At 46.9% G+C, this 22,206-nt stretch overlaps 7 protein-coding genes and 1 non-coding gene across 8 annotated transcripts; 2 read left to right on the top strand and 6 right to left on the bottom strand.

Moving 5' to 3' along the window:
- Nucleotides 1-607: 607 nt before the first annotated feature.
- CANTADRAFT_27538 (U2 snRNP complex subunit) lies at nucleotides 608-4,722 on the bottom strand. Its single transcript, XM_020208136.1, has one exon. The coding sequence runs from the start codon at nucleotides 4,600-4,602 to the stop codon at nucleotides 805-807; it is 3,798 nt and encodes a 1,265-aa protein (XP_020061883.1). The 5' UTR covers nucleotides 4,603-4,722; the 3' UTR covers nucleotides 608-804.
- Nucleotides 4,723-4,895: 173 nt separating this feature from the next.
- Nucleotides 4,896-5,994, top strand: CANTADRAFT_27536 (uncharacterized protein). The gene has a single exon (XM_020208135.1). It carries the CDS (start codon nucleotides 5,281-5,283, stop codon nucleotides 5,494-5,496), a length of 216 nt encoding a protein of 71 aa, XP_020061882.1. The 5' UTR covers nucleotides 4,896-5,280; the 3' UTR covers nucleotides 5,497-5,994.
- Nucleotides 5,995-6,338: 344 nt separating this feature from the next.
- On the bottom strand, nucleotides 6,339-8,394 carry NGT1 (Ngt1p). The gene has a single exon (XM_020208134.1). The coding sequence runs from the start codon at nucleotides 8,251-8,253 to the stop codon at nucleotides 6,676-6,678; it is 1,578 nt and encodes a 525-aa protein (XP_020061881.1). The 5' UTR covers nucleotides 8,254-8,394; the 3' UTR covers nucleotides 6,339-6,675.
- A 2,014-nt stretch (nucleotides 8,395-10,408) lies between these two features.
- On the bottom strand, nucleotides 10,409-12,053 carry CANTADRAFT_27534 (uncharacterized protein). Its single transcript, XM_020208133.1, has one exon. The coding sequence runs from the start codon at nucleotides 11,992-11,994 to the stop codon at nucleotides 10,480-10,482; it is 1,515 nt and encodes a 504-aa protein (XP_020061880.1). The 5' UTR covers nucleotides 11,995-12,053; the 3' UTR covers nucleotides 10,409-10,479.
- Nucleotides 12,054-14,824: 2,771 nt separating this feature from the next.
- CANTADRAFT_13468 (uncharacterized protein) lies at nucleotides 14,825-15,845 on the bottom strand (the record flags this gene model as incomplete). The annotated part of the gene is made up of 2 exons (XM_020206263.1): nucleotides 15,726-15,845; nucleotides 14,825-15,197 (listed from the first exon to the last, which is right to left on the bottom strand). Exons 1-2 carry the CDS (start codon nucleotides 15,734-15,736, stop codon nucleotides 14,825-14,827), a joined length of 384 nt encoding a protein of 127 aa, XP_020061879.1. The 5' UTR covers nucleotides 15,737-15,845.
- Nucleotides 15,846-16,352: 507 nt separating this feature from the next.
- CANTADRAFT_24028 (uncharacterized protein) lies at nucleotides 16,353-20,543 on the top strand (the record flags this gene model as incomplete). Its single annotated transcript, XM_020207035.1, has 1 exon — nucleotides 16,353-20,543. One exon carries the CDS (start codon nucleotides 16,353-16,355, stop codon nucleotides 20,541-20,543), a length of 4,191 nt encoding a protein of 1,396 aa, XP_020061878.1.
- A 197-nt stretch (nucleotides 20,544-20,740) lies between these two features.
- On the bottom strand, nucleotides 20,741-21,277 carry CANTADRAFT_30885 (uncharacterized protein; the record flags this gene model as incomplete). Its single annotated transcript, XM_020208376.1, has 1 exon — nucleotides 20,741-21,277. A coding segment is annotated over one exon (537 nt), but the record flags the coding sequence as incomplete, so codon positions are not given.
- Nucleotides 21,278-21,429: 152 nt separating this feature from the next.
- Nucleotides 21,430-21,502, bottom strand: CANTADRAFT_t249. The gene has a single exon. It is a non-coding gene; the product is annotated as a tRNA-Arg (tRNA).
- Nucleotides 21,503-22,206: the final 704 nt, after the last annotated feature.

Here is a 22,206-nt window from a genome sequence, read left to right as displayed (position 1 = left end):
TGACAGCCAGACTGTAACATCCATCTTTTCAGATGTCGAGTACATTCATTTAGTGTTGCTCCATCACTCGATTTCTGAAATGAATACAGTTTATATTGATTTAAGTATCTCTTCTCATGGTGTAGCACCATATGGTCAGCCAAATTGGCCAGTGCAATAATATCTTGGAGTCCAGATATTACCCCGAACACGAGTATGTCGGTTGCAAGGTATGGAGCTTGAGGATCTAGGAGGGTGGTTTTAGGGAATTACAAATAACATGGCCACTCTATTGAGTCTCTATGACTGAACGACTATTGGTAATTATCTCACAGCCTCTACAACTACCATTTTCAATTATCATAATATACACTTTGGATAGCACCTTTTAATCCATACTCGTTGATCCGGACCTTTTAGTATAAAATCTTAAAAAGATGAATCAGTTATAGCTCAATGAAACGATCATGGATGTACCTCCTTTCAATTCTATTTAATTCAATAAATAAATAAATCAACGTGTGAGAACATGAATTTGCCCAGAAATGCTGTTTCAATTAGTTAGCTAATCAAACAGATTAATTCTTCTTCTATCAATGAGCACTTACTATAACATATATGGTTGATTATTATTGTGTAAAAATTGGCTGTTCTACTTTGATAATTCTAATCTTAGTACTAATTCTGATTCTTTGGAAGAGTCCAATAAAGATGCTATTCAGGTATTTTATTAGGTCTATTTTAATCATACAATCAGCTCAGAAATATTCGCAGCTATTTTAATACAGCTAGCTACCCAAACGCATTTTTCACCACTAGAATCCACTAAAACGCAGACCGGTTCCGCAAGTCAAAGATCTTCCTTTCAATTTCCTTGGGGGTTCTGTCCAATGCCGCAGCGATCTTCACACGAGCTGCTCCGTTCAACTCGTAGTACTTCTCGACCATATCACCGTCGATCACGTTCTTGACGGGGTTGTAATAGCCCCGGAACTTCAAGTGGTCCTTGCCCAACAAGTTGTATCCCGCGTGATCCGGCTCCATGTCTGGGTTGAAGTTGTAGTCGAAGTGCTTTCTCAATTGGTCCTCCAACTTGGCCATCAACTCTACTTCTGGCTTAGTTGCCAACGGCATCAACACACCTATGGTGCCCTGCAACCCTGTGTAGAACACGCTCTCGTGGCCTCCCACCACAAGTGAACCCTTGATAAACGATGTGGCAATGTCTCCCACATGGAACTCACACTGGTTTGTCAACCGTGCTGGTGCTCCACTAAGAAATCCGTCCTGGCCCTTGACGAGCGTCCAGTCGTTGTCACTGCGTGCTGACACATCTCGAGGCACTCTTGACACCCAGATGTTGCAGTACTTATCACCACCCACGATGGTGTCGTAGTCCAAGGTCTGTATGGCTGTAGCCTGACGTTTCATCACGTCGTCCACGAACACTACGAACCTATTCTCGCTAGCATCATACTTGGCAAACGTAGTGGAGAGCCTGGCGTCTGTGAGCACGATCCGGTTGTTTCCCTGGCTCATGAGCTTCTGGATAGAGGTGATGTACTCGAGCTTGGTGGACGATTTTCGCAAAAGTTGCTTCTGGCCCAAGTCGTAGAGCCTCAAGTGACTTCCCAGACCCACCAAGAGCTTGCCATTAAATGCTAGGAGGGCGTTTGGAGCGTCCTCGACCTCGGTCTTGTGTAGAAAGCGGAGCTTGTTTGGCAAACCCTTCTTCTTGAGAATGCGATACACGTAAAGGTAGCTGTTATCGTGAGAGTTGGGCAAGAAACGTTGGTTGGTGGTGATACCCACCACCAAGAACTCGTTTCCTTTGGGAGAACCTGTGAAGTGGAGCTTTTCCATAGAGAGAATGGAGTCTGTGGATGCGAGCTCGACCGTCTGGACGATGTGGTGGGAGGAGGTGTAGTCCACCACTTGGATGCAAGAGGCCCAGGAGCCGGTTTGGGGGGAATGCTGCTGTTCATCCGGGTTTTCTGGATCGTCTGGGTTGTCTGTTTCTTCTGATTTTAAGGATTTCGATGATTTTGACGATTCTGTTGCTTCAGTTACTTCTAGGTCTTCTGGCTGTTCTGAATTTTCTTGCTCTTCTTGCTGCTCAGATTCTGCTTCTCCAAACCTCTCCTTCCGCCCGTACTCGCTCTGGGCCACATAAATACTCACATTTTTAATCTTCTCGTCTCGATCAACTATCATCCTCCGAGGAAAGTACCGGAGCCTCAACTTCTCGACATTGAAGTCCTGGGACGGATCGAACCCAGACTCCTCGTCGCCAATGCTGAAGATCACCAACTCGTTACCAGAAAGTCCCACGATTCCTTCGCCTCCAATATCCTCAGAAATAAACGAAGATCCAGTACTAATCCCAATGTTGAGCAATGGAGACAATTTAAAGTCTCCCGATGCCTGGTACCCCACCCAGGGACTGGACGACACTGCAAGCAACGAGCTTGCGTTGTTGATGGTGGAGAGTTGGACGGGTTTGGTGCCCAAATATTTAATTCTGGTGTCGCTCAACGTTCCTGTGATGGGATCAATGGTGGTACGCACGTACACTCCGTTTTCCATGCCAATATGGACGTAGGTGCTGTGGGGACCCGACCTCAACATCACCAACGACACGCTCCTGGATGAGAGTGCCTGCAACGACACGATTTCGAGGCAGTTGTGCACTTGTAGCGACACCACCTGGATGGTTTCGTCCAAGCATCCCACCACTGCGAACGAGCTCTTGCGGAACTCGTTGGAACTAGACGCAATTGCCAATGAGGTGATGGGGCTAGTGACCTCGAGCCTCTCCTGATACTCGACCAACTGGTCGTCGTGGGGATCCACCTCGAAGTAGCATATTTCTCCGTTGGACAAGCCAATGACTACCTGCTCATTATTGGTGCTAGTGTGGCTAATCTGGATTCCTGCGGGAGGAAACCAGTCTGAGGTCGTCTTGGACCCGTCAGTGCCTTGTCTTATGTGCTTGATACCGTTAGAATACACCTGGACGACCGAGGAGTTTCCCACCTGCTGGACCGCAAGTGTGGCCTGGTCTATGACAAATAACGAGTCCTCCACTTCCTCTACAACTTCACCTATGGAAAGCACTAATGTCTTGGAGTCCTGCAGTGACGAGAGCACTAAGTACGCGTCGTTGGCGGCATCTCGCGTTAGTTTGGTGGTGTATATCTGATTGGGAGTCATGGGTAAAGGCGAGGAAACCAACAAATTAGTGGGAATTCCGTGGGTCAAGGTCTTCAAATAGCAGCTGGACGACAAAGTCACGAGCTGGTTGATTGGAGTGGTTGAGGAATGGGTGGTCTGAATCATTTCGGCCTGTATGATGGGGCACAAGTTATCTAACGAGTCGATTAATGCTAAATTTTCGAGCGGTTTCCTTTGAAACTGGTGGCTCGTGGGGTCAGGAATTTCGTCCATTGCGTGGACCTGGTGAAATATCGACGACTCGTCGACGTCGTCCCCCAATTTCTCGAATTGGTAGAACTGCTTGTCGTTGTTGATGACGTTGGCAAACAAAAACCCACTCTTGAACACGTTCAAAGACGTGCATGCGGGGATGGTGTCGAAGTAGCTGACCTTGATATCATCTATCACCTCTCGGTCGTCGTCGTAATCGACTGTTACCTTGAATAAGTCACCCAAAGTGCTCTGCAACAACACAAAAAAATCGTTCTTTTTCAACCGGTGAGTTACGTGCAGCGTTATCACCGTCGAAGTAGCTCCCTGTCTGGTGGGCAACGGTATGTATGCCCTGGTGGCTTTGGTGGGGTTGGCGTAGATCAAGTAGCTATCGCAGCACACCAAAACCCCACGAATATGGCCAGGCAAGGGCACAAGATGGGTTGCTGACGCGGGAAGGGACATACTGGCTTTCTTCTTGACGACGTGATTGAGTCCCTGGTCGAGCTCGTAGTAATTGAGGTGCAAAGGCGAGCTTTGGGGGTCATACGCCTTTTTGGCTGAATACTCGGAATGGTCACATTCGATGGCCGCAAACACGGGATTGTCAAACTCTGTGTCTAGAGCAGTGATAGAAAGCGTAAGCACGTTTTTGGAGGAGGCCTCGAGTGGTGCAGACACCTCCAAGAGTCCTCGTGGCGACGCCTGAATTTTGTAGATGAGTTTGTTCTTCTCCAAGGCAGAGAGGCAGATTGCACGGCCTTGGGGGTCAATGGCAAGGTAGGAGCCTTGAGAGAGCCTGTTCTGGCCGCTTTTGCCGTATGTTTGTTGTAGTACTGGCTGGAACTGGAGGGTCTGACGGTTGAACTCGAGGATAGAGAGCTTGCCAGAGTCGCCAGTGATCACCAAAAGATCACGCGACTGTCCCACGGCCCTGATCTTATCGATTCTCGCTATCGTGGCAAACACACACTCGTGTGCCTTTCCCACCGTGGCTAGCTTGCCTGTGTTGAGGTCCGGACTGTAGATTTGGAGGGTAGTATTGTGGGCAATGACTAGTTCTTGGGCCTTTTTGGTGGCTCCTGTGAATTGCCCGAGGCAGGTGTGGAGTCCTGGCGTGGCATGCCGAAGAGTAAGGTTGTATAGATAAAGGGAGTCGTCAGGAATCATTGTGGTGGAAGATGAGATGGCCATTGATTGATAGTGCGCAGTGGTGAAATTTCTAGTGGTGGGGGTAGTGGACGTTACTTGGAGAGTGCTGGGGAACGGGGGTGCCAACGGGGAGATTAGGGAGGTGAGAATGACGGTGGAAAGGTGGGAATATGGGATAATATACCGGGAAATCGGTGGAATGGGATATATTGGTAAAGTTGGCCGTTTCACGTGATGGATCACGTGATACCATCCTTGAGCCAGAAGATGCTAGGATCTTAGGTGACGGCTCGATGGACAGAATAGAGTGTATACACTTGGTGATACGATACATACCGGGTGTTTCCATGTATTAGCGTGTAGAATTTCGCAGCTTGCACCACCACCTACATTTTTCAACTGCCTGACAAGTATAATTTTTCGAAAGTCTCCATTGCTCCCCTTTCATCCAGGTCCTTCTAGCAAGGCCCCCGATTTTCTGTGGTATTGTTCTGTTTCTGCCGTATTGCAGTTCTGTTTTAAACACACCCACTAGATTCAAATATCTCATTATATTATAGATTAAAGAAGGGTTTCGTATTTATGGAGGCTTGGGCACCGGGCGACCACCAATTGCCTTATTATCGAAAAACAATAAAACGCCTGAATCATTCAAATCTATGAAAACAGCCAGCAAAAAATTTATCCTGTCACTCTGGGACATCGGACGCTACTGATCAGATGGCTGCACTTCGAGAGGCTAAGTCTAGAAACGCCAAAATAACAGGTTTCTGGCATGACCATCTTCCCCTGAATCAGCTCCATTCTATTGTGGAGTCGAGAGTCAACGCCATAGTCACTTCACGAAGCTCTCCATTCGCAGTACTCCTGAAAGGGGACGGCAAGCCGTTCTCGGCATGCGTCGAATTCACTATTCGAAAGTCAACTGCACCGTAAAGCCTGATAAGTAATATGTGCATGTATAACCATGATGTAACATTTGATGCCACTCAACAGCTTATCCTGAATTCCAATGCGGCTCGACACCACGGATAATTGAAGTGAAATTTGACTTCCGAAGGACGGGCTTGAGAAGAGCGTGAATGGTCAACCCAAAATAGTATTTAGCATTTAATTAAACTAAAACAGCCATACTTTACGCACTAGCAATTTGTCATGGCGTACACATTTCCATCTTTCAGTATTACTGTACCTTTTTGCCCTGCAAATCCGTTTCATGCTTATGTACTAGAAAGAGTGATTGGCGCCCATACATAGATAATACCTCAAATTAGGCTTAATTGAAAATTGACTAAAATTGCCTTCTCTGCGTGTCAATAATTCCGAGCCTATACAGCGTAGCCCACAACAACCAGTGATGAACTTCTACAACCTAACATCCTGGCGTACTCAAGTAAGCAACAACTACCCTGAAGTACTCAAGTAAGCGACAACTTGTCCTATTTTGTAGTAAATTTTTCACTTTCAGGTGTCATCCTTGACACATCACGTGAAAAACTTTAATTGTACAACTCCAACCAATCAGTGTCAATTCAGTTGCCAAATTGGCAGTTCCGGTCGCCTTTCCTACCTGTGCACCTTGTTGGTTCGAGACACTTACGCGTTCGTACAGCTCGCACGCTTCCAGTGGTGTGAGTGTCGGTTAAACCTTCCTGGTGCCAGCTTGAAGTTTCACCTAAAAAGAGGGGTAGGCGCGATGGGCCACCCACAGGTGCCGCAAAAGACCACATAAGGCTAAATTTATGTTTTGAGTAGGCCAGAGCGCAAAAATTCAGAATGGGAACAAAACCAAATTAATGGCTACCATCTCCAGAATTGCCAAGCATACCCACATCCACCGCCTTTAACGAGCCGTCCAAAGCACCGTCGCCTATGCTGGGCATTTCTGGTTTTTCTTGCCTGTCGCATCCATTCTATCTTCAATGCAACATGCCCAGATGCAACACCGGGGACTTTGTGGGGTGTGGGGTCTGCAGGATCAGCTAGGGCCAGGCTCATCGCATCTACTGACAAGTTGATTATTACCAGAGACTGGATATCAATTTTTGATCACGAAGTTGCCATCAGTCATCTACATCCTTCAACGCTCGCGTTTATTACACATTATCGTAGCTATTAAACCTTCTCATCGTTAGGCAAATTGGAGCCCACAGTGGACTTGACGGATCTCAACTCATCAGCATCGAAGATGTTCTCCATACCATCATCTTCAAGTTCGGTATGGTCGGTGATCTTGAATAAAATTAATGGGGCTGCAATTAAAAGCGATCCCTGGACCAAACCCCACGATGAACCAAACATAGCCATGTACAGGTGTCCCATGGCATCAAGTCTCCAGGCAATAGCAGCAGCAGCAGACTGGATACCCTTGTAGAAACCACCGTAGAGAGCAGTCTTCTTGGGGTTGTTGGACATGGCACCCAAGGTCCACAAAATGAAATTCTGGAAAATGGCATCGTAGACTCCGTAGAACATGTACAAGAACATGGGGCCAATGTATTTGCCCTCCTTGTAGTCGATGGGAGCAAGACGGGCAGGAGTGATGGTTCCATCAGCGTGCTTGATAGGGGTAACGTCTTCCCTAGTGAATCCCAATTGGAACTTCAAACCTCCACCCCAGATAGCCATTCCGGTGAGAAACACAATAACCCATCCGATCTTGGCTCTGACGGATCTTCTGTATCTTCCCATGTCAAGAACGGTACCGATGGCAACGGCACCCACCATCTGGGAGAACCAGTAAAGTAACGAGTTCAAGGATCTGGTTCTAAGGTTGAATCTTCCGGCGTTGAATTCGTTGAACTGGTAGGTGTAGAACCAGTTGGAAGAGAAGAACATTGGGAACAAGAAGTAGATCTTTGGTTCTTTGATCAACAATCTACCCATGTCCATCAACTCCTTCTTCCAGTTGGGGTGGGCCTTGGTCATGACTCTGGTTCCGTCGGCCTTCCACACCTTGGAGATAGGCAACATGAAGAAGGCAATCACCGATCCGAGGCACATCAAGATGATGAATGCAATGTAGGTACCGTCGTTGACGAACGAGTTCTTATTTTCCAAGTTGTTGGCCAAAGGAATGATGGAACCGATCACGGCACCAAGGTTGAAAATGACCCAGAAAACCATAAGGGCTCTACCCTTCTGGCCTTCTGCGGGATACGACATGATGATGGAGCCCTGGGCAGCCCACAACACGGAGGCACACACACCCAAGAAAGCACCTGCGAAAATGACGAAGCCTTTGTTCTCAGTGTGGTAGTAGCAAAGCAAGGAGGCCGAGTAGAGGGCATAACCGATTCCTCCAAAGATGAGAGAGGCTCTGACACCGATGGTGTTACAGATGGTACCACCAAAGAACCCGATGGTAGCAAAGGTGGAGTAAAGAGCCACCACTGAGTTGTCGGAGGTCTTGACGTCCTTGATGGAGGCACCAATTCCCGACAACGCATTGTACATTCCGGGAGTCATGAAAACCACAAACGACAACATCACCACCTGGGTCATGGAGTCAGAGAAACGGAAACCTGCGCCAAACACCCGGAACTTCTTGTCGTACCATTTGCCCAGCGACTCGATTTCGGCAGAGGAGTGCTGGCGGAGCTCGAGGTGGCCATCGCCAAGGTCGGCCCCAGAGAGGTCGTTGGAGGAGTTGGTGTCGACTTCCACCTGTGGAGGAACTTTATCTTCAGACATGGGGCTGTTGGATGAGGAGCACCATCTGGCGAATATGGCTGCTTTTATAATTGTAGCTGCGCGGAGAGGGCCCTGGCAGGTATTGCTTACATAACCCGATCCACTTATCAGCTCTCAGGTGGACGAGGTTGCACGGCATCGAGTGGGGCTCTGGCTGGTGTTGCGGCCAGAGGCCCCGCTAGAGAAATTGCCCCATTGGTGCAGGCAATTTGTCGTAAACCGGCAGGCGTTAGCGGGGCTGACGGACTGGGGAGAGTGTAACATAGGAAGGTTGCATTGAATTTTGTGCGACGTTGCGTGGGACGGGATGGGACATGGGAATGGTAGTAGTAGTGGGAAAGTAGTAAATAGTGATGTGGTGACACTAAATAGTGGTGGAAAAGGTATGTGATAGTGGACAGTGGTGGTAGACAGTAGGGTCAGTCTGGATCAGCAGTGCTAGTGGTGGTGCTCATCATGGCGACAGCGAACGCTGCGCTGGAAACTGCCTCGCTAAGGGCTCCTGGCAAGAGTGGTCCCGCACGTGAGGGTATTTCATCTGGTGCCTGGCACGCGACACCTGCCTGCAACATGCTTATCTCTGGCGTGCACAAATAGGTTGCACGCCTGAGACCGCCAGATCGATCCTGGGCGAGTGCAACGTCTGGTGATAAGCAGGTTGTGACGGATAAGCTGGTAAGCGTGGTGATGGCGAGACCGTGATAAGCATGGAGTAGTAGTGGTGGTGTAAGCGTGGAGGTAGTGTTGGTGGTGCAAGCGATAAGACCTTTGCATGCGAGATCGAAACACAATAATTAATTTATTATCAGATCTCGAGGATCAAGTAAATAATGGCTGGCTGCGTCGCATCTTTAGTCTATCACCTCGATGATGGATAGGTTGTGCAACTCAATACGTACACAGTCAAGCAACTGGTAGTACCTGTTTTGACCATTTTTTCCCAGTTATTGAATTTTAAAGTTTACAAGAGGGTTCACCCTGAACCTGGACGTGATGTGCTCCAGTTGTCCACAATGGACTAAACAAGAGGCCCACCTAGGTTACTCCCATCTTTTAGGAGGTCCGAGGTGTACATGCTGGTGTTCTGTAGGAAGAGACCCTGGATTATTCAAAAAACCACTACAAGGAAGGATACAATGTTCTATGGCGATGTACTGTAGTGGAATCCGGAGTAGTTCATGGGATATTGTAAGAGATGAGCTCCAATTGTCTAGATAGTGAGATTATTGCAGTCCACCAGAATTTGGAAGATCCACTTCTGCATTCTTCTACTGTGCAAAGGGACCATATTCTGAGGGAAGTGAGATCATCCTGATCGTGATGTCATGGTGGACTACTAGCGCAGAAGTCAGATCCTTGATGGTCAAGGAAGTGATGAGTATAAAGAATTGCCGCAAAGTCAGCCGGACAGGGTTTTTCCGGTGGCTATGTGTTCATAGTGGGGCGCGATAGTTCCGATAAGAAAACGCAGGTGCCTGGCTCCTTGACCAGTGCGTCCAGGGCAATAATGCGGATTCATTAGAAATGCATGGGTTTGACCCCAATTGTAGCTGCTCTGGATGCGTGAATTACAATTGCATCTAAAACATATAACAGGAAGTCATGAATTTATGAAATGAATTAGACTTTAAAACCCGTTGTTAACCGCATATTCTCGATATCTCCGTCTAAATTGATTGTAGCCACTTTATGTAATGCATTATCGCTTATCGGACTTGTAAGTAATTATATTATCTGCGGGTTGCTGCCACTCATTCATCTTAGTCCCCTTCAATCTGACTAGCAATTCCTGTATGAAATCAATCAATTCATTATTGATCCTTCTGTTGGCTATAAAGCGAATATCTGTAGCCCAACTACACTTCACAGTGTAGTTAGTTGACTTTTACGCTTGACATATTTACATTTTTTTGATTATAATTCAAGAAATTTAAATTGGCTCACTTTCCCAAAATATCTCCAACTCTAATCTTTGGCTACCAGAACCTGATAATCGCTAGAGCTCTCTTTCATGGTCCTGAACTCCCATTCCATCTGGCGCAGGCACTCCAGCTGACTGTCGATAGTCAATACTGTTAAAATTTCAGTGGCCTCACTCTCTTCCCAGCACTCACAATTCCTAAAAAATATGGTCACTTGCATATTCTACATCGATTTCTCATTTAAATCCTCGTTCTAATCATATAATATATCTATTTAATCGCATTCTAACCATTATTTTCTAATCTATTTTTTACTGGCCTTCAACTGTTCTCCTGCCTCAATAATTCCGGCAATCAACTCGTCCACCACTCTGTCAGTTAAGATGGGCGAGTTGAAAACAACTCTGAAGAATTCACCTCTGTCTTCGCCTCCCTTCTTGGATTGTGGTCGAGGCGAAAAGTCCACCAAGAATTTTCCGCTGCTGTGCAACTCTCTGGAAACGTATCTGGTGACCTCAGTGTTTGGGATTCCACTGATCTTGTGGTAGAAGCAGACTTGCAAACACTGTGGGATTCCAGGAACCACTAACTCGAATCTGTCGTCCTTGGAGATCTTGGAGACAAAGTCCTCGCCAATGGCGAATGCGTGGTCGACTCTTTCTTCGAAGCCCTTTTGGCCGTAGTACAACCAGGCCATGTAGAACTTGAAGGCGTCGGGACGACGACCACATCCCATGGTTCCGTCAGCCAAGTCGTAGTTTTCACGCTCGCCTTCTGGCTCCTCGGAGCCCTCTCTTCCATGGAATAAGTATGGCGCATTGAGTGACATGGATCTCTGGAAATCGCTGACCTTAGGGATCAACAAGAATGAGCAAGTGTTGGGCACTCCCAACATCTTGTGGGGGTTGACAGTGATGGAGTCAGCGTATTCGCTTCCAGCCATCTTGACTCCGTGCTTCTTGGAGAAGATGACGTTTCCTCCCCAACTTCCGTCGATGTGCAAGTGGCAGTTGTGTGCACGAGCGACCTTGGAGATGGCAGTGAAGTCGTCGTAGGACCCAAACACGGTGGTACCAGCAGTAGCATTGATGTACAAAGGAGTGTAGCCTTGAGCCTTGGTTTCCTCGACCACCTTTGCCAACTCCTCCACGTTCATGGAGCCGTCGCCATGTGTGGCCACCTTGAAGACTTGTTTCAGGCCCAATCCTAACAAGATGGCCGATTTTTCCACAGAGTAGTGGCTGTGCTCCGAGGTGTAGATAGCAAACTTGTACTTGCCATTGCCCTCGTCTTTGGTGTCAGGGTATCTCAGGGACCTGGCCATGTGCATTGACGTGATGTTGGAGTACGAACCTCCTGGGAAGGTGAGGCCTCCGCAGGTGGCACTGCCGTTGAAGAAGAGCTGAGCGTACTTTCTGCCAATGTAGTTCTCGATGACTGAGAACACAGGCGAAACGGTGTAAACGTGGGAGTTGGTGTTGAGAATACTCAACAACAAGTCGGAGACCACACCAATAGGGTTGTTGGACGCGTAGAGCTTGTCCAAGAAGCCTGGGTGCCAGGTGTTGACTGAGTATTGCAACACTCTGTCAATAACCTCGAAGATCTCGCCGTCTCCTCTGACTCCCTTGTCCATGTCTTCGGCAAAGAACAGCTGCTTGAGCTGAGAGGGGACGTGGTAGGTTCCCAATCCGTTGGCCTGGTACTGCTCCGAGGATAAGTCGCTCTTCTGGATGTACTCAATGAGCTTGGGCTTGAGGGTGGTGAGCAACTCGTCGAGCTCTTGGACGCGGTTGGATTCCAACAGGGAATGGACCATGGTGCTGTAAGGGTATTTCTGGACTGTCTGGGTGTCGTAGGCAAATCTGAATCAACAAATCTGGCTTGGGGGACTATGGATCAATTCTGTGGTTGGAGCCATATAACCGAGCTGAAAATTCCCGGTCGTGCCGCGACCAATTCCGGGGTCTGGCACCTCCCTCCTGCCAGGCCGGGTAGCTCTATTAGTCAGAAAGAAAGGTGATTTCGAGTCATCCTAGGGCACAGTCTGCGTGCGTGCGTTCGTGCCTTCAGTAGCCGGCAATGCGTGCTGCTGTAACCGAGGCAGGTTGCCCTGGATCCGCGCTACCAGCCGACTCCACAACCGGGCCCCAGCGCTACCACACGCAACCATGTAAACCATTTTGAGGTTTAGTTGCGTCATACAGGCACGTTTTAGCCAGCATAATATTAGTGTTCCAGGAATCTCATTTCGCAACCATACGTGTAGATTTCCAAGACCCAACCATTTTTTAAGACCCGACCTAGTAAGATTGACGATGCCTAGTAATACACTAAAGTTGTAAATTTCCGATTCGGTCCAACGAGTCCAACGATACTTCTAGAGGGGCTCCTCCAAGCGTCGTAAAATGCACAACTTAATTCCGGAACTACTTCAATGAGTAAGTAAATGTTTAGATTTATTTCCAGGACTCCAAGGCACAAATGAATCTTAGAGTTACTCCACTGAACGTAGTAAATTCCGATTTCAGGGCACAAGTACACTCAATTCTAAAACCTGCCACAATGAAAGTAATAAATTTACATTTGCAAGCCCATAATACTAAACCCAAACCTGCTCCAATAGCAAGTGACATTTTTTATCAGGGATTTCGGTCGTCATTAGAGGGATGAGTGAACTGCACTGCTATCTACACTTAAATGTCTATCCCATGAAGTAAATCAGCTAAAAGGCAAGTCGCAAACCATACATTTAAAAAAAACGAGACATAATTCTCACTCTTACATAGTGAGGAATGGCAAAAGTTAGTACCATGGTTATTTTCCACCAATACCACCTTTGGCTGTATCACAGAAAATGCACTCGAAGTAACTAAGGATGCCTGCAAAGCGTAGTGGATTAGACATTGTGCACTAGTAACGAGGTGTTTCGAAACTCACCACACCAGCTACAGCACTTGCTAGTACTGTAACGGGTATCACCACAAAGTGAGTGTTTTTCCCACTAATTCCTGCACCGGTGGTGGAATCAGACTGGGGATGCCATACATCTCCATCTTAATCATTCTTAGCTCAAATTAGTCCAATTACCCCACAACTCCCCAATTCTCCAGAGTTCCAGCTTCCAAATTGCCTTTCCTGACTGTAAACTGTTGCATCAGTTGCACCCAACACCAAGAGTCACGCTCCCAGTCATACCATGATGCCCAGCCCATAACCCCAGTGCCCAAGGCCCCAAGACGCGTCCCAATACTACCTCGACCCCATGGGGACCCCATGGGGTCTATTTCTCGTACCATGCAACCTCGAGGTTACATGGTAGGTCCGCGCTACCAGCCAGCGTTTCTAATTAGTGTATCACTAAGCTATTCCTGTAGAGGTGTGCAACCACGACCCCCGCACGCCAGTGACTCGGACGTCAGCTGAGAGGGTCCGGATGGCCCTGAGTTAGTGGGGGAGGGTGGGCATGTTACCCCAGAGTTCCCCAACGTAACAGTGCGTTGGATACAGGAGGGTGCCACTGCGGGTGCAGGACCAGGTTACATCGGAGGTTGAGGTTGCACTGTCGGAAACGGTTATATACGAGGGGAGTGTGGGGTTCGATCTGGTCACAGCCTCGGTACGGCAGGGCTTAGCGAGACTAGCGGCAGGTGTTCAGTCAGCAATAAATGGCACTCAGCTCGCAATGAGTACCAGAGGGTCTTGGCCCATGGTTGCAATCCAGTGGAGGCTAATGTGGATTTTCTGGATTTTCTGGGTCGATCTGACCATCGGGAGATGGTTACATCAAGAGCCGGATTGATTAATCTCGTTCCTACATTTTTTTGTTTTGTATTGTTACCATCGGTTATGGTGAAAGCCGTGTAACTAATGCTTTTAGTCCCACATTTGAACTGTCTGGGAACTGCAAACTACGGCATTAGTGCTCAATTGCCGCCTCTTGGGTATTATTTCAAGTGGTGTAGTGTTCTTTTCTCGATTTCGTGCCAACTCTGGTTCAGAGTCTTCATTGTGGTAAGGATTTCATTTGTGTAGACACTGTCCGTAGAGACGCAGAACTCTATTCAGCATTCTACTTGATCTTCGAGTGCCACACGAAAAGGCATTAATTATGTGAATTGATAGTGGACAAGTACCAGTCTAGCGAGAACTGAAGATATCTATCGATTACTGGGTTTTGAATTCAGACTACTCAGATACTAGTTATTGAATTCAGATGGCCTGTGAATAATTGAATTCAGACTCTAGTTATTAAATTCAGATTATTGTCACGGGTCTTGCCAGTTATAGGCGTCAGAGTCCACAAGTTATTGAATTATATTCGGCCCGTTGCTGAATTATCGTTAAATACAGAATACCTTTTTTTGAATTCAAACCCACGTCATTGACTTCAGTGTACTCAAGATTATCAGTTACGTAGGATAAACTAAACTACGATGCCTGCAAATCCTACTGGAACTCAATTGTATGCCACCTGTAGCTCATAGGCTCAGTCTTAATTTCGATTTCGTGGTAATTCATTCTATTTACATATATACATCTCCTGTCAATCAGGACGAATAATACCAGGTATTTCATACGGAACACTGGTAACAATCAAGCCACCAAACGTTTTGCACTTCCTCCTCAATACTCTGCTTCTACTCAGCTCAAGCAGCGGGCTCGGCACCCATTTTGGCACGCTCCTCGGCCTCCGCCAACTGTCTCTGTTTCGACAAGTTTCTGTTCAACACGTCCAATTTCCTCATTTCTTCCTCGGCGTTGTAGTTGCCAGTGGACAAGTTGTCGTAGGTCTCATCGTACTTTCCGGTGGACAAGGGAGCGTTGCCTCGCATTCTCTTTCTCATGTCGAACATACCGTTTTTGCACTCCATGAACGCCTTGAGATTGGCCACACAGAGTTCAGGCAACTCGCGCTTCAATACTGGATCCGTCAAGCACTTCTTGGGGGTGTTGCGGTCGAGCAACACGCATGGTGATCTCTGGAGGCAAATGGCTAACGCCTTTTTCTGATCCTTGCAACTGGGGGTTAGTAGGGTTGGAAAAGCAGGGGTGGTCGGTGGATAGTCAGTGGAGAGCCGGGGGATAGTCATCATGGGAGTTTCCTTGTAACTATGGATAATGCAAGTAGTCAAATGGATGATCCAGAGTAGAAACTATGGACAGTTACTAGATAGTAAGGATGGTAACTGATAGTCACTCTGGATTTCACTATGAATACCACTATGAATACCTTGATGATTTTCACTATGGATAGTAACCATTCCCAGACAATCTATGGATGTTTCCGTGTGACTGGACAGTGATTGTGGATATCACTAGGGCTCGTAACTTGATAATACCTGGTTGATCGCTAGTCTGGTAGTCTCTGTGGCTGGCGTAGTCACAGATATAACGATGGCTAGTGACTATGGCTAGTAACTACCATTTGCGGTTCTGACTCTCAGCGGATGTTTCCAAAAAAGAACGTCCGATATCCCCACGCTATTATACCCACTGATGGCTCCTGATAGAACCTGCCGGCCCCTAATGGCCCCTAACGATACATACCTGGCTCCCATGGTGATGTAGATATGGCCCCATCACGTGGATCTTCTGACCATCAAAATGTTAGAATTTAGATTCTGTGTGCAGGTGTACTTTTGCTCTTTGAGAAGAAGACTATTATATGTAAATATTTATTTAATAATATTGTAACACACAATCTAATACTATTTGGCACACCCATAAATCTCTGGGATTTACTGCTTAATTTATACTAATTTTAATCTCTTTCATCGGATCCGTACGGGAGTATTTTCACCCGTTCTTTCCGTCTCTGTTTTCAGTTGAGCGATTACTTTCGTTCTTTTTGGTAATTGCTCAGCTGGATTCGTTCATTCTGTCTTGGCCTGTTTCATCTTAAGCTTTTGCCGTATGAATGACAATGGTTGTTGTCCTGTTAACATCATGATGTAAGCTCGTCTTATTTTCAACTTTGCTANAGCGGAATTTTATGTCGTATTTCATCAATGTCGCGTTTCTCATAATGTCGTTAGAATTATGATGTCGCGCCATAATGTCGCTTAGGACGTATGTTCCAACACAAAACCCGTCTGGCACTGTGTGCAGGCCGCTTTCATCAAGCCATTTCCACGTGATGCCAGCGGCTACCACCCCAACTCTTTCCATGCCACTATGACCATCACGTTCGTGCCTGGAGAAGCCTGCAAGGCCACAACCACTCTCGTTCAGGGCACCTGGAAGTCCCATCATGTGGTCGTCTACGGTTCGGGAAACAATTTGATCATTTCAGTTGGCAGCTCCTCCTCCAACCAGCCCCGCCATTTGCAGACAATATACCTCCCAGCTGACCCCAGAGCTATTGCTATCAATGCCCACGGAGTCATTGCCGTAGCTGTGCTCCGCAAAATCGTCGTTTTTACCCCGAATCACTACGTTTCAAGGCCCCAATGGGTGCACTCGCTTGAAGTGGATCACGACTCGGAGCCCACTGCGTTGCAGTGGGCTGTTCTGGAGGACGAATTGGCAGTGGGGTCGCTCGCATCAGTGTCATTGTACTCCTTGTACGAAGAGTACGGAAGGAACTATTTGGTACAAAGATGGAACGTTCAGCAGGCCAACCCTGTGACTCTGATCTGGATCGCCAGAAAGGCAGACAAAATCTTGACCACCAGTGGCAGCTACGATCGCTTGGTCAAGGTGTGGACGCGTGTCAGCTACGGCGACAATACCGCGTTTGAGCTTGCATTCTTGGACCATCCCAAGGGCACATTTGTGGTGGACTGCCACCTCCGAGTCCACGACAACAAGCCGGAAACAGGCGCCAAGAGCCTCGATGGCTCGATCGCCAACATCAAGAATATACGTGGATACATCGACACGGACGACGACGACAACCAGATCGTGTACACTGTGTCCAACACCAACGTGTTCCAGGTATGGGCGTCGTTCGAGTACAGCGGACACTCCCATATCCGCTCGTGGGCCCAGATCGACTTGTCGGGGGTTTTTGGCGAGGAAGTTGCATCTGTAGTGGTAGTTGAAAACCATTTTATCCGTGACTACGTCTCACAATACTCGGACCACTGCGACGACCTGGATCTCCTCTTGGTCGTATCCTCCCACGGTAGGGTCGCTGCCTTTACCATTTCGAACATCTCCTACAATCCTCCCAACAATATCAAAATCGAACGCATTGGCGATACCCTCTTCGAGTTTGGCGAAAAAGCGTTTCCCACCCCTCTCCGCCTGTCCCAGCTCCCTGAAGTCCTCCACGACTCCGAGTTCTACAATTCCGAGCAGTTCCTCGTCAACATAAAAAAGCCCATCAGTATCCTGGACATTACTTTGTTGAATCCAGGCTCCACCAAGTCCAAGTTAGCCATTCTCATCCACGACCGCATTAAAAATACAATAAGATTGGACTCCTTCAGCATTGCTCAGTTCTTCGTGCCTAGGGAAAAACTGGCACCGTTTGCAAGCTTGTTAGATAAATTCCAGGGCCACACTAAGTCGATCCGAAAACTTGTCAAATCGTCAGACGACTCCATCCTCCTCTCGATCTCGAACTTTGCATCCCACAACTATGTCTGGGAGCCCATTTTTCTCGATGATTCCAGCACCAGAAGAATGACCATCACCAAAAGATATCGCATCGATGTTAGCATCGATAATGACGAAGACAATGCTATTTTGGACGCACTCATAATCAGTAACGTCAACAGATCACCTGAAACACGACATGTGGTGGTAACTTTGCAGAAGGGTGGGTTTATCAGTTTGTGGGACTGCAATAGCCAGTTTGCCGACCAATCTGCTGGTTTGATCAAGAGACTAAAGGTTGATTCGATTCAAGAGCCCAAAGCGTTCGTCTTGACCGAATTGCCATCTTCCAGCGACCAACGCAACTACTGTGTGGTTGCTATTTATGAAAGCGACCTGGTAGCTTCCTGGAAAATCCTGCTTGAGTACTCGAATGGCCAGGTCCTGAACATTGACATTGCTGCAGTACCAATCGAGCCACTCCCCCAGCAAGAACAGATCCACCAAATCGAAAGCATTGACGTCTTCCTCGCTCAGCCGGAAAAGAACCTCGTATCGGTGATCAATACTGCTGGGTATCTCAGAATCTACGCTTTGGATGCTAGCAAACAGGGAGAGAAACTCAAATGGAAACTCACCTCTGAAATACACACTAACGTGGTCAATGCAAGCAAAATACAAGGCACAGCCGTAATGAACAAATTGGCGATTGTGGATGAGTCTGGCCTCACGCTTACCATATGGGATATCAAGTCTGGGGTTTTGGAGTATCAAGAGACTTTCCCCAAAGAGTATGGCACAGTCCGGGACTTGGACTGGACTTTCATCAATGCAAGCAACGAGAGACATATGTCCAATACCATTTTCTCAGTGGGTTTTGGCAGGTTTGTTTTGTTGTATACACAATTACGTTATGATTACACCAACCACATTCCTACATATGCTGTTTTGAAGAAAATCGACATCTCGGACTACACCACTCATGAAATCGGTGATCTGATCTGGCTCAGCGGTGGCTATCTTGTTATTGGAAGTGGAAATCAATTTTTCATTGATGATAAGTGGGTCAGGCTAGCATCGGAAAAAAACACTGCGATCGATTCGATCATAAGACAATTGATGACAGGGTACACCAAAACGGGTGTATCTTATGATGAAAAGATAGAAGATGATGGTGCTGGTTACCAACGGATTAATAAGTCCACAGACGATTTGATTTATGACATCGGACATTTGGCAAAGATTTTGAATGGCCCTTTGCCAGTGTATCATCCCCAATTTTTGATCCAGTGCCTCTTTATGAATCAGGTCAAGCTTGTACAGGATATTTTGGTGAAGTTGTTTCAAAATATCAGAAAGGGTGAGCACATCTCGTGGGACTTAGGTCTCGATATGGTAGATGAAATATTGAAGTGCCAATTTCTGACCAACCAAGAGCCAATCACTGGTACAAATACCCCCAGGGTAGACTTAGTTCACGAGTCTCTTTCCAACCTGTCTCGGGGATGGGACTTGTTCGACAAATTCAACTCGGAGTTGGCAGATTTGTTAATTGATAAGTTGATGAAGATTTCTCTTCCATTATTGACAAGACACCAACAGAGCACGCTTGTGACCATTGTCACCATTGCCAAGACGTTGAAGAAACATGCTTTGTCGTTGGACAGGAACGGAATCCGGTTTCTCATAGGGTTCAAGTTGTTTCAAATGTCCTCCAAGCAACCTAAACTCTCCATGAGAGATATCAACTGGGCGTTACACAGCGATAACAAGGAAATGCTCTTGAGCTTGGTGGAGGATCATTATAAACACCGTATGACCTGGGATAATGTAAGACAAACCGGGTTGGTTTACTGGGTTGAAACCCCGCGGTTGGTCAAGATCATGGAGGGAGTGGCCAGAAACGAATTTAGTGAAGAAAGAGATCCTTCAGGAAGAGCCTCTTTGATCTACTTGGCGTTGAGGAAGAAACATATTTTGATTGGATTGTGGAAGACCGTGAGCCATCCCGACCAGGCCAAGATGATCAAATTCTTGAATAATGACTTTAACGAGCCCAGATGGAGATCCGCAGCCTTGAAGAATGCATTTGTGTTGCTCGGCAAGCATCGGTACTTGGATGCTGCATGCTTCTTTTTGTTGGGGAATTCAGTCAAGGACTGCTGCCTGACTTTGGCCAACAAGGTCAACGATAGGGCATTGGCGATAGCTGTTTCCAAGATATCGAATGGTGGAGAAGGCGTCGATGTGAGTTTGTTGGGGGTCATCGAGAACTTCATTATTCCAGATTCTATTGAGAGTGGAGATAGATGGACTACCAGCTGGATATTCTGGCAAATGGGCTTGAAAGAATGCTCGATCCAGGCGTTGATCAGAACACCCTTAGAAATTATTAAGGAGAACCGGGAACAGTTTTCTGAGCTATGTAACAAGAATTACATTGACAAAGCCACGGCTTCCGCAAAGGGCCAAAGTTTCTTGAAAGACGACCCTGTGTTGATTATCTTGTTCAATGAGTTGAGGAACCAGAAGATCAACTACTTGAAGGGCTCGTTGACTATCAGTACCCTCGAGGAGTCTCAATTTTTACTCAAGGTGTGTATGATATACACGCGGATGGGTTGTGATTACCTTTCCATTTTATTGCTCAAGAACTGGACTTTCAATCATGGTGCTGGAACGATGAGTGAATGGAACGAGCGAAAGACTGTCTTCCAGAGGGAAGAGACTGTTCGCCAGAAGAAGGTCAAACAAGAGAAGGAAGCTCCGCCAGCCAGTGTGTTTGAAGAGCCGGATATGAGTGCGTTTGACTTTGGATTCTAGATGGGGGATGAATACTAATACGCTGAACCATGGAAATCCTACACTCCCCACCGAAACCACCAGGTCTATTACACCAATGTGACTAACCATCTCTCATTTTCCATTTTCCTGTTCCTATCTACAGTAAGTAGTACCTTTGGACACTCCTGTGTCGGCTCCAATCCATAAATGCATGTATAGCCCTAAATTACTAGCCCAGATTCAAATAAATTTCCCAATGGCGGTATCAATCGTCCCCACGACTCTCCTACCGTTATGATCATTCCCAATATGAAGAACGCCAGCACTCTCGACACCACCATACCTCTTACCGTTTTGAATATCACCGAAAAGGTGACCGCAAACATGAACTCTACAGATTCGTGCCAGATAACCACGAACTCGTCCTCCTTTACGCGTACTCCCAGCACCATCTGAACCATTCGTGCCAACAATCCGGTTGGTGTCACCCAACAGATGCCATCCACAACTACCTTTTCCAACATCGCTATGAACTTGTGTCGAACGTGGATTAGCTCAAAGTACTCGAATCGCCTCACAGCGAGCCAATCCTGATTGGATTCGAGATAGACAGAACATGCCGAAGGATTGATTTTGCAGAACGATCTGGAGAGGACCACCACCTTGAAGTTCTTGTGGAAATGCTCCGAGGTGGTGGGATTCACCACGTAAGGAATCACCACCACAGACGCGACGATAGGGACGACAAAGAAGAGGAAGTATTGCACATTTTCCTTAATCTTGATAGCAGTCGATTTGTCTCGCGGCATGATCGGCCATTGAACAACAAACACCATGGTTGAAGCTTGGATCGTGTCGTATCGTGAAAGATAAGAAAAGGGTATATATGATTGCGGGTATGACGGGAGCAAAAAATGATTTCCTAAACCCTACCCGGGACTCGAACCCGGAGTCTCCCGCTTAGGAGGCGGATGCCTTAACCGTTTGGCCAGCAGGGCGAACTTGTACAAATTTTAGCATTGTAAGTCGGCGCGCATGTGACGTAAGAAAGATTTTGCCATTTCAAATATCCATTTTTGAGGCCTATAGCCCATCTGAGATGATTTGAATGTTTTTCACCCATTAAAATGAGCGTATACCATCATAAAGAGGGCTCCTGAAGTCAAATATCCACTTTTGGGATATATAAACCAGACTGCTATAATATAGGCAACCTTAGCAAAATCGTAGACAGCCAAAGCTCCTACCAATGAAAATATTATCTAAGATGAGCTGCTTCTACAAGGTGCCTTTTGTTGCGCACCAAGTTGCAAAAATCATCAAAAAACGAAATTAAATTTAAGAATTAAATTATAACGGTTTGACCATAATGGTGTATTACCCATTGCAATAAGGAGAATGGAGGTTACGGAGTGCTCGACATCGACTTGCAACTCAAANCCAGAAGGGCTTTATACATATACAACACCCTCACCGACACTAAGCACATACACTATGCTATCCTCAGAGGAAAATTACAGAGTATCACCCCGGGTAGNCACGGATGGTTTTGCTTCCTCATGGGAGACAACTATTCCAGAACATTCAGGGTGAAAGAACTCTGTCAACACGTAGATCTCACGGAAGCGGAAAGAGAATACTTGAAGGCATGGTTCTCGTTGATCACCATACGCGGGGACGTCCAAGCGTTCCCAGAGATGTG

Source organism: Suhomyces tanzawaensis (genome assembly GCF_001661415.1).
Source record: "Suhomyces tanzawaensis NRRL Y-17324 unplaced genomic scaffold CANTAscaffold_9, whole genome shotgun sequence".
Classification (NCBI taxonomy): Eukaryota; Fungi; Ascomycota; class Pichiomycetes; order Serinales; family Debaryomycetaceae; genus Suhomyces; species Suhomyces tanzawaensis.
The sequence above is the reverse complement of the archived record's forward strand: the minus strand, read 5'-3'. Positions and strand labels throughout refer to the sequence as shown.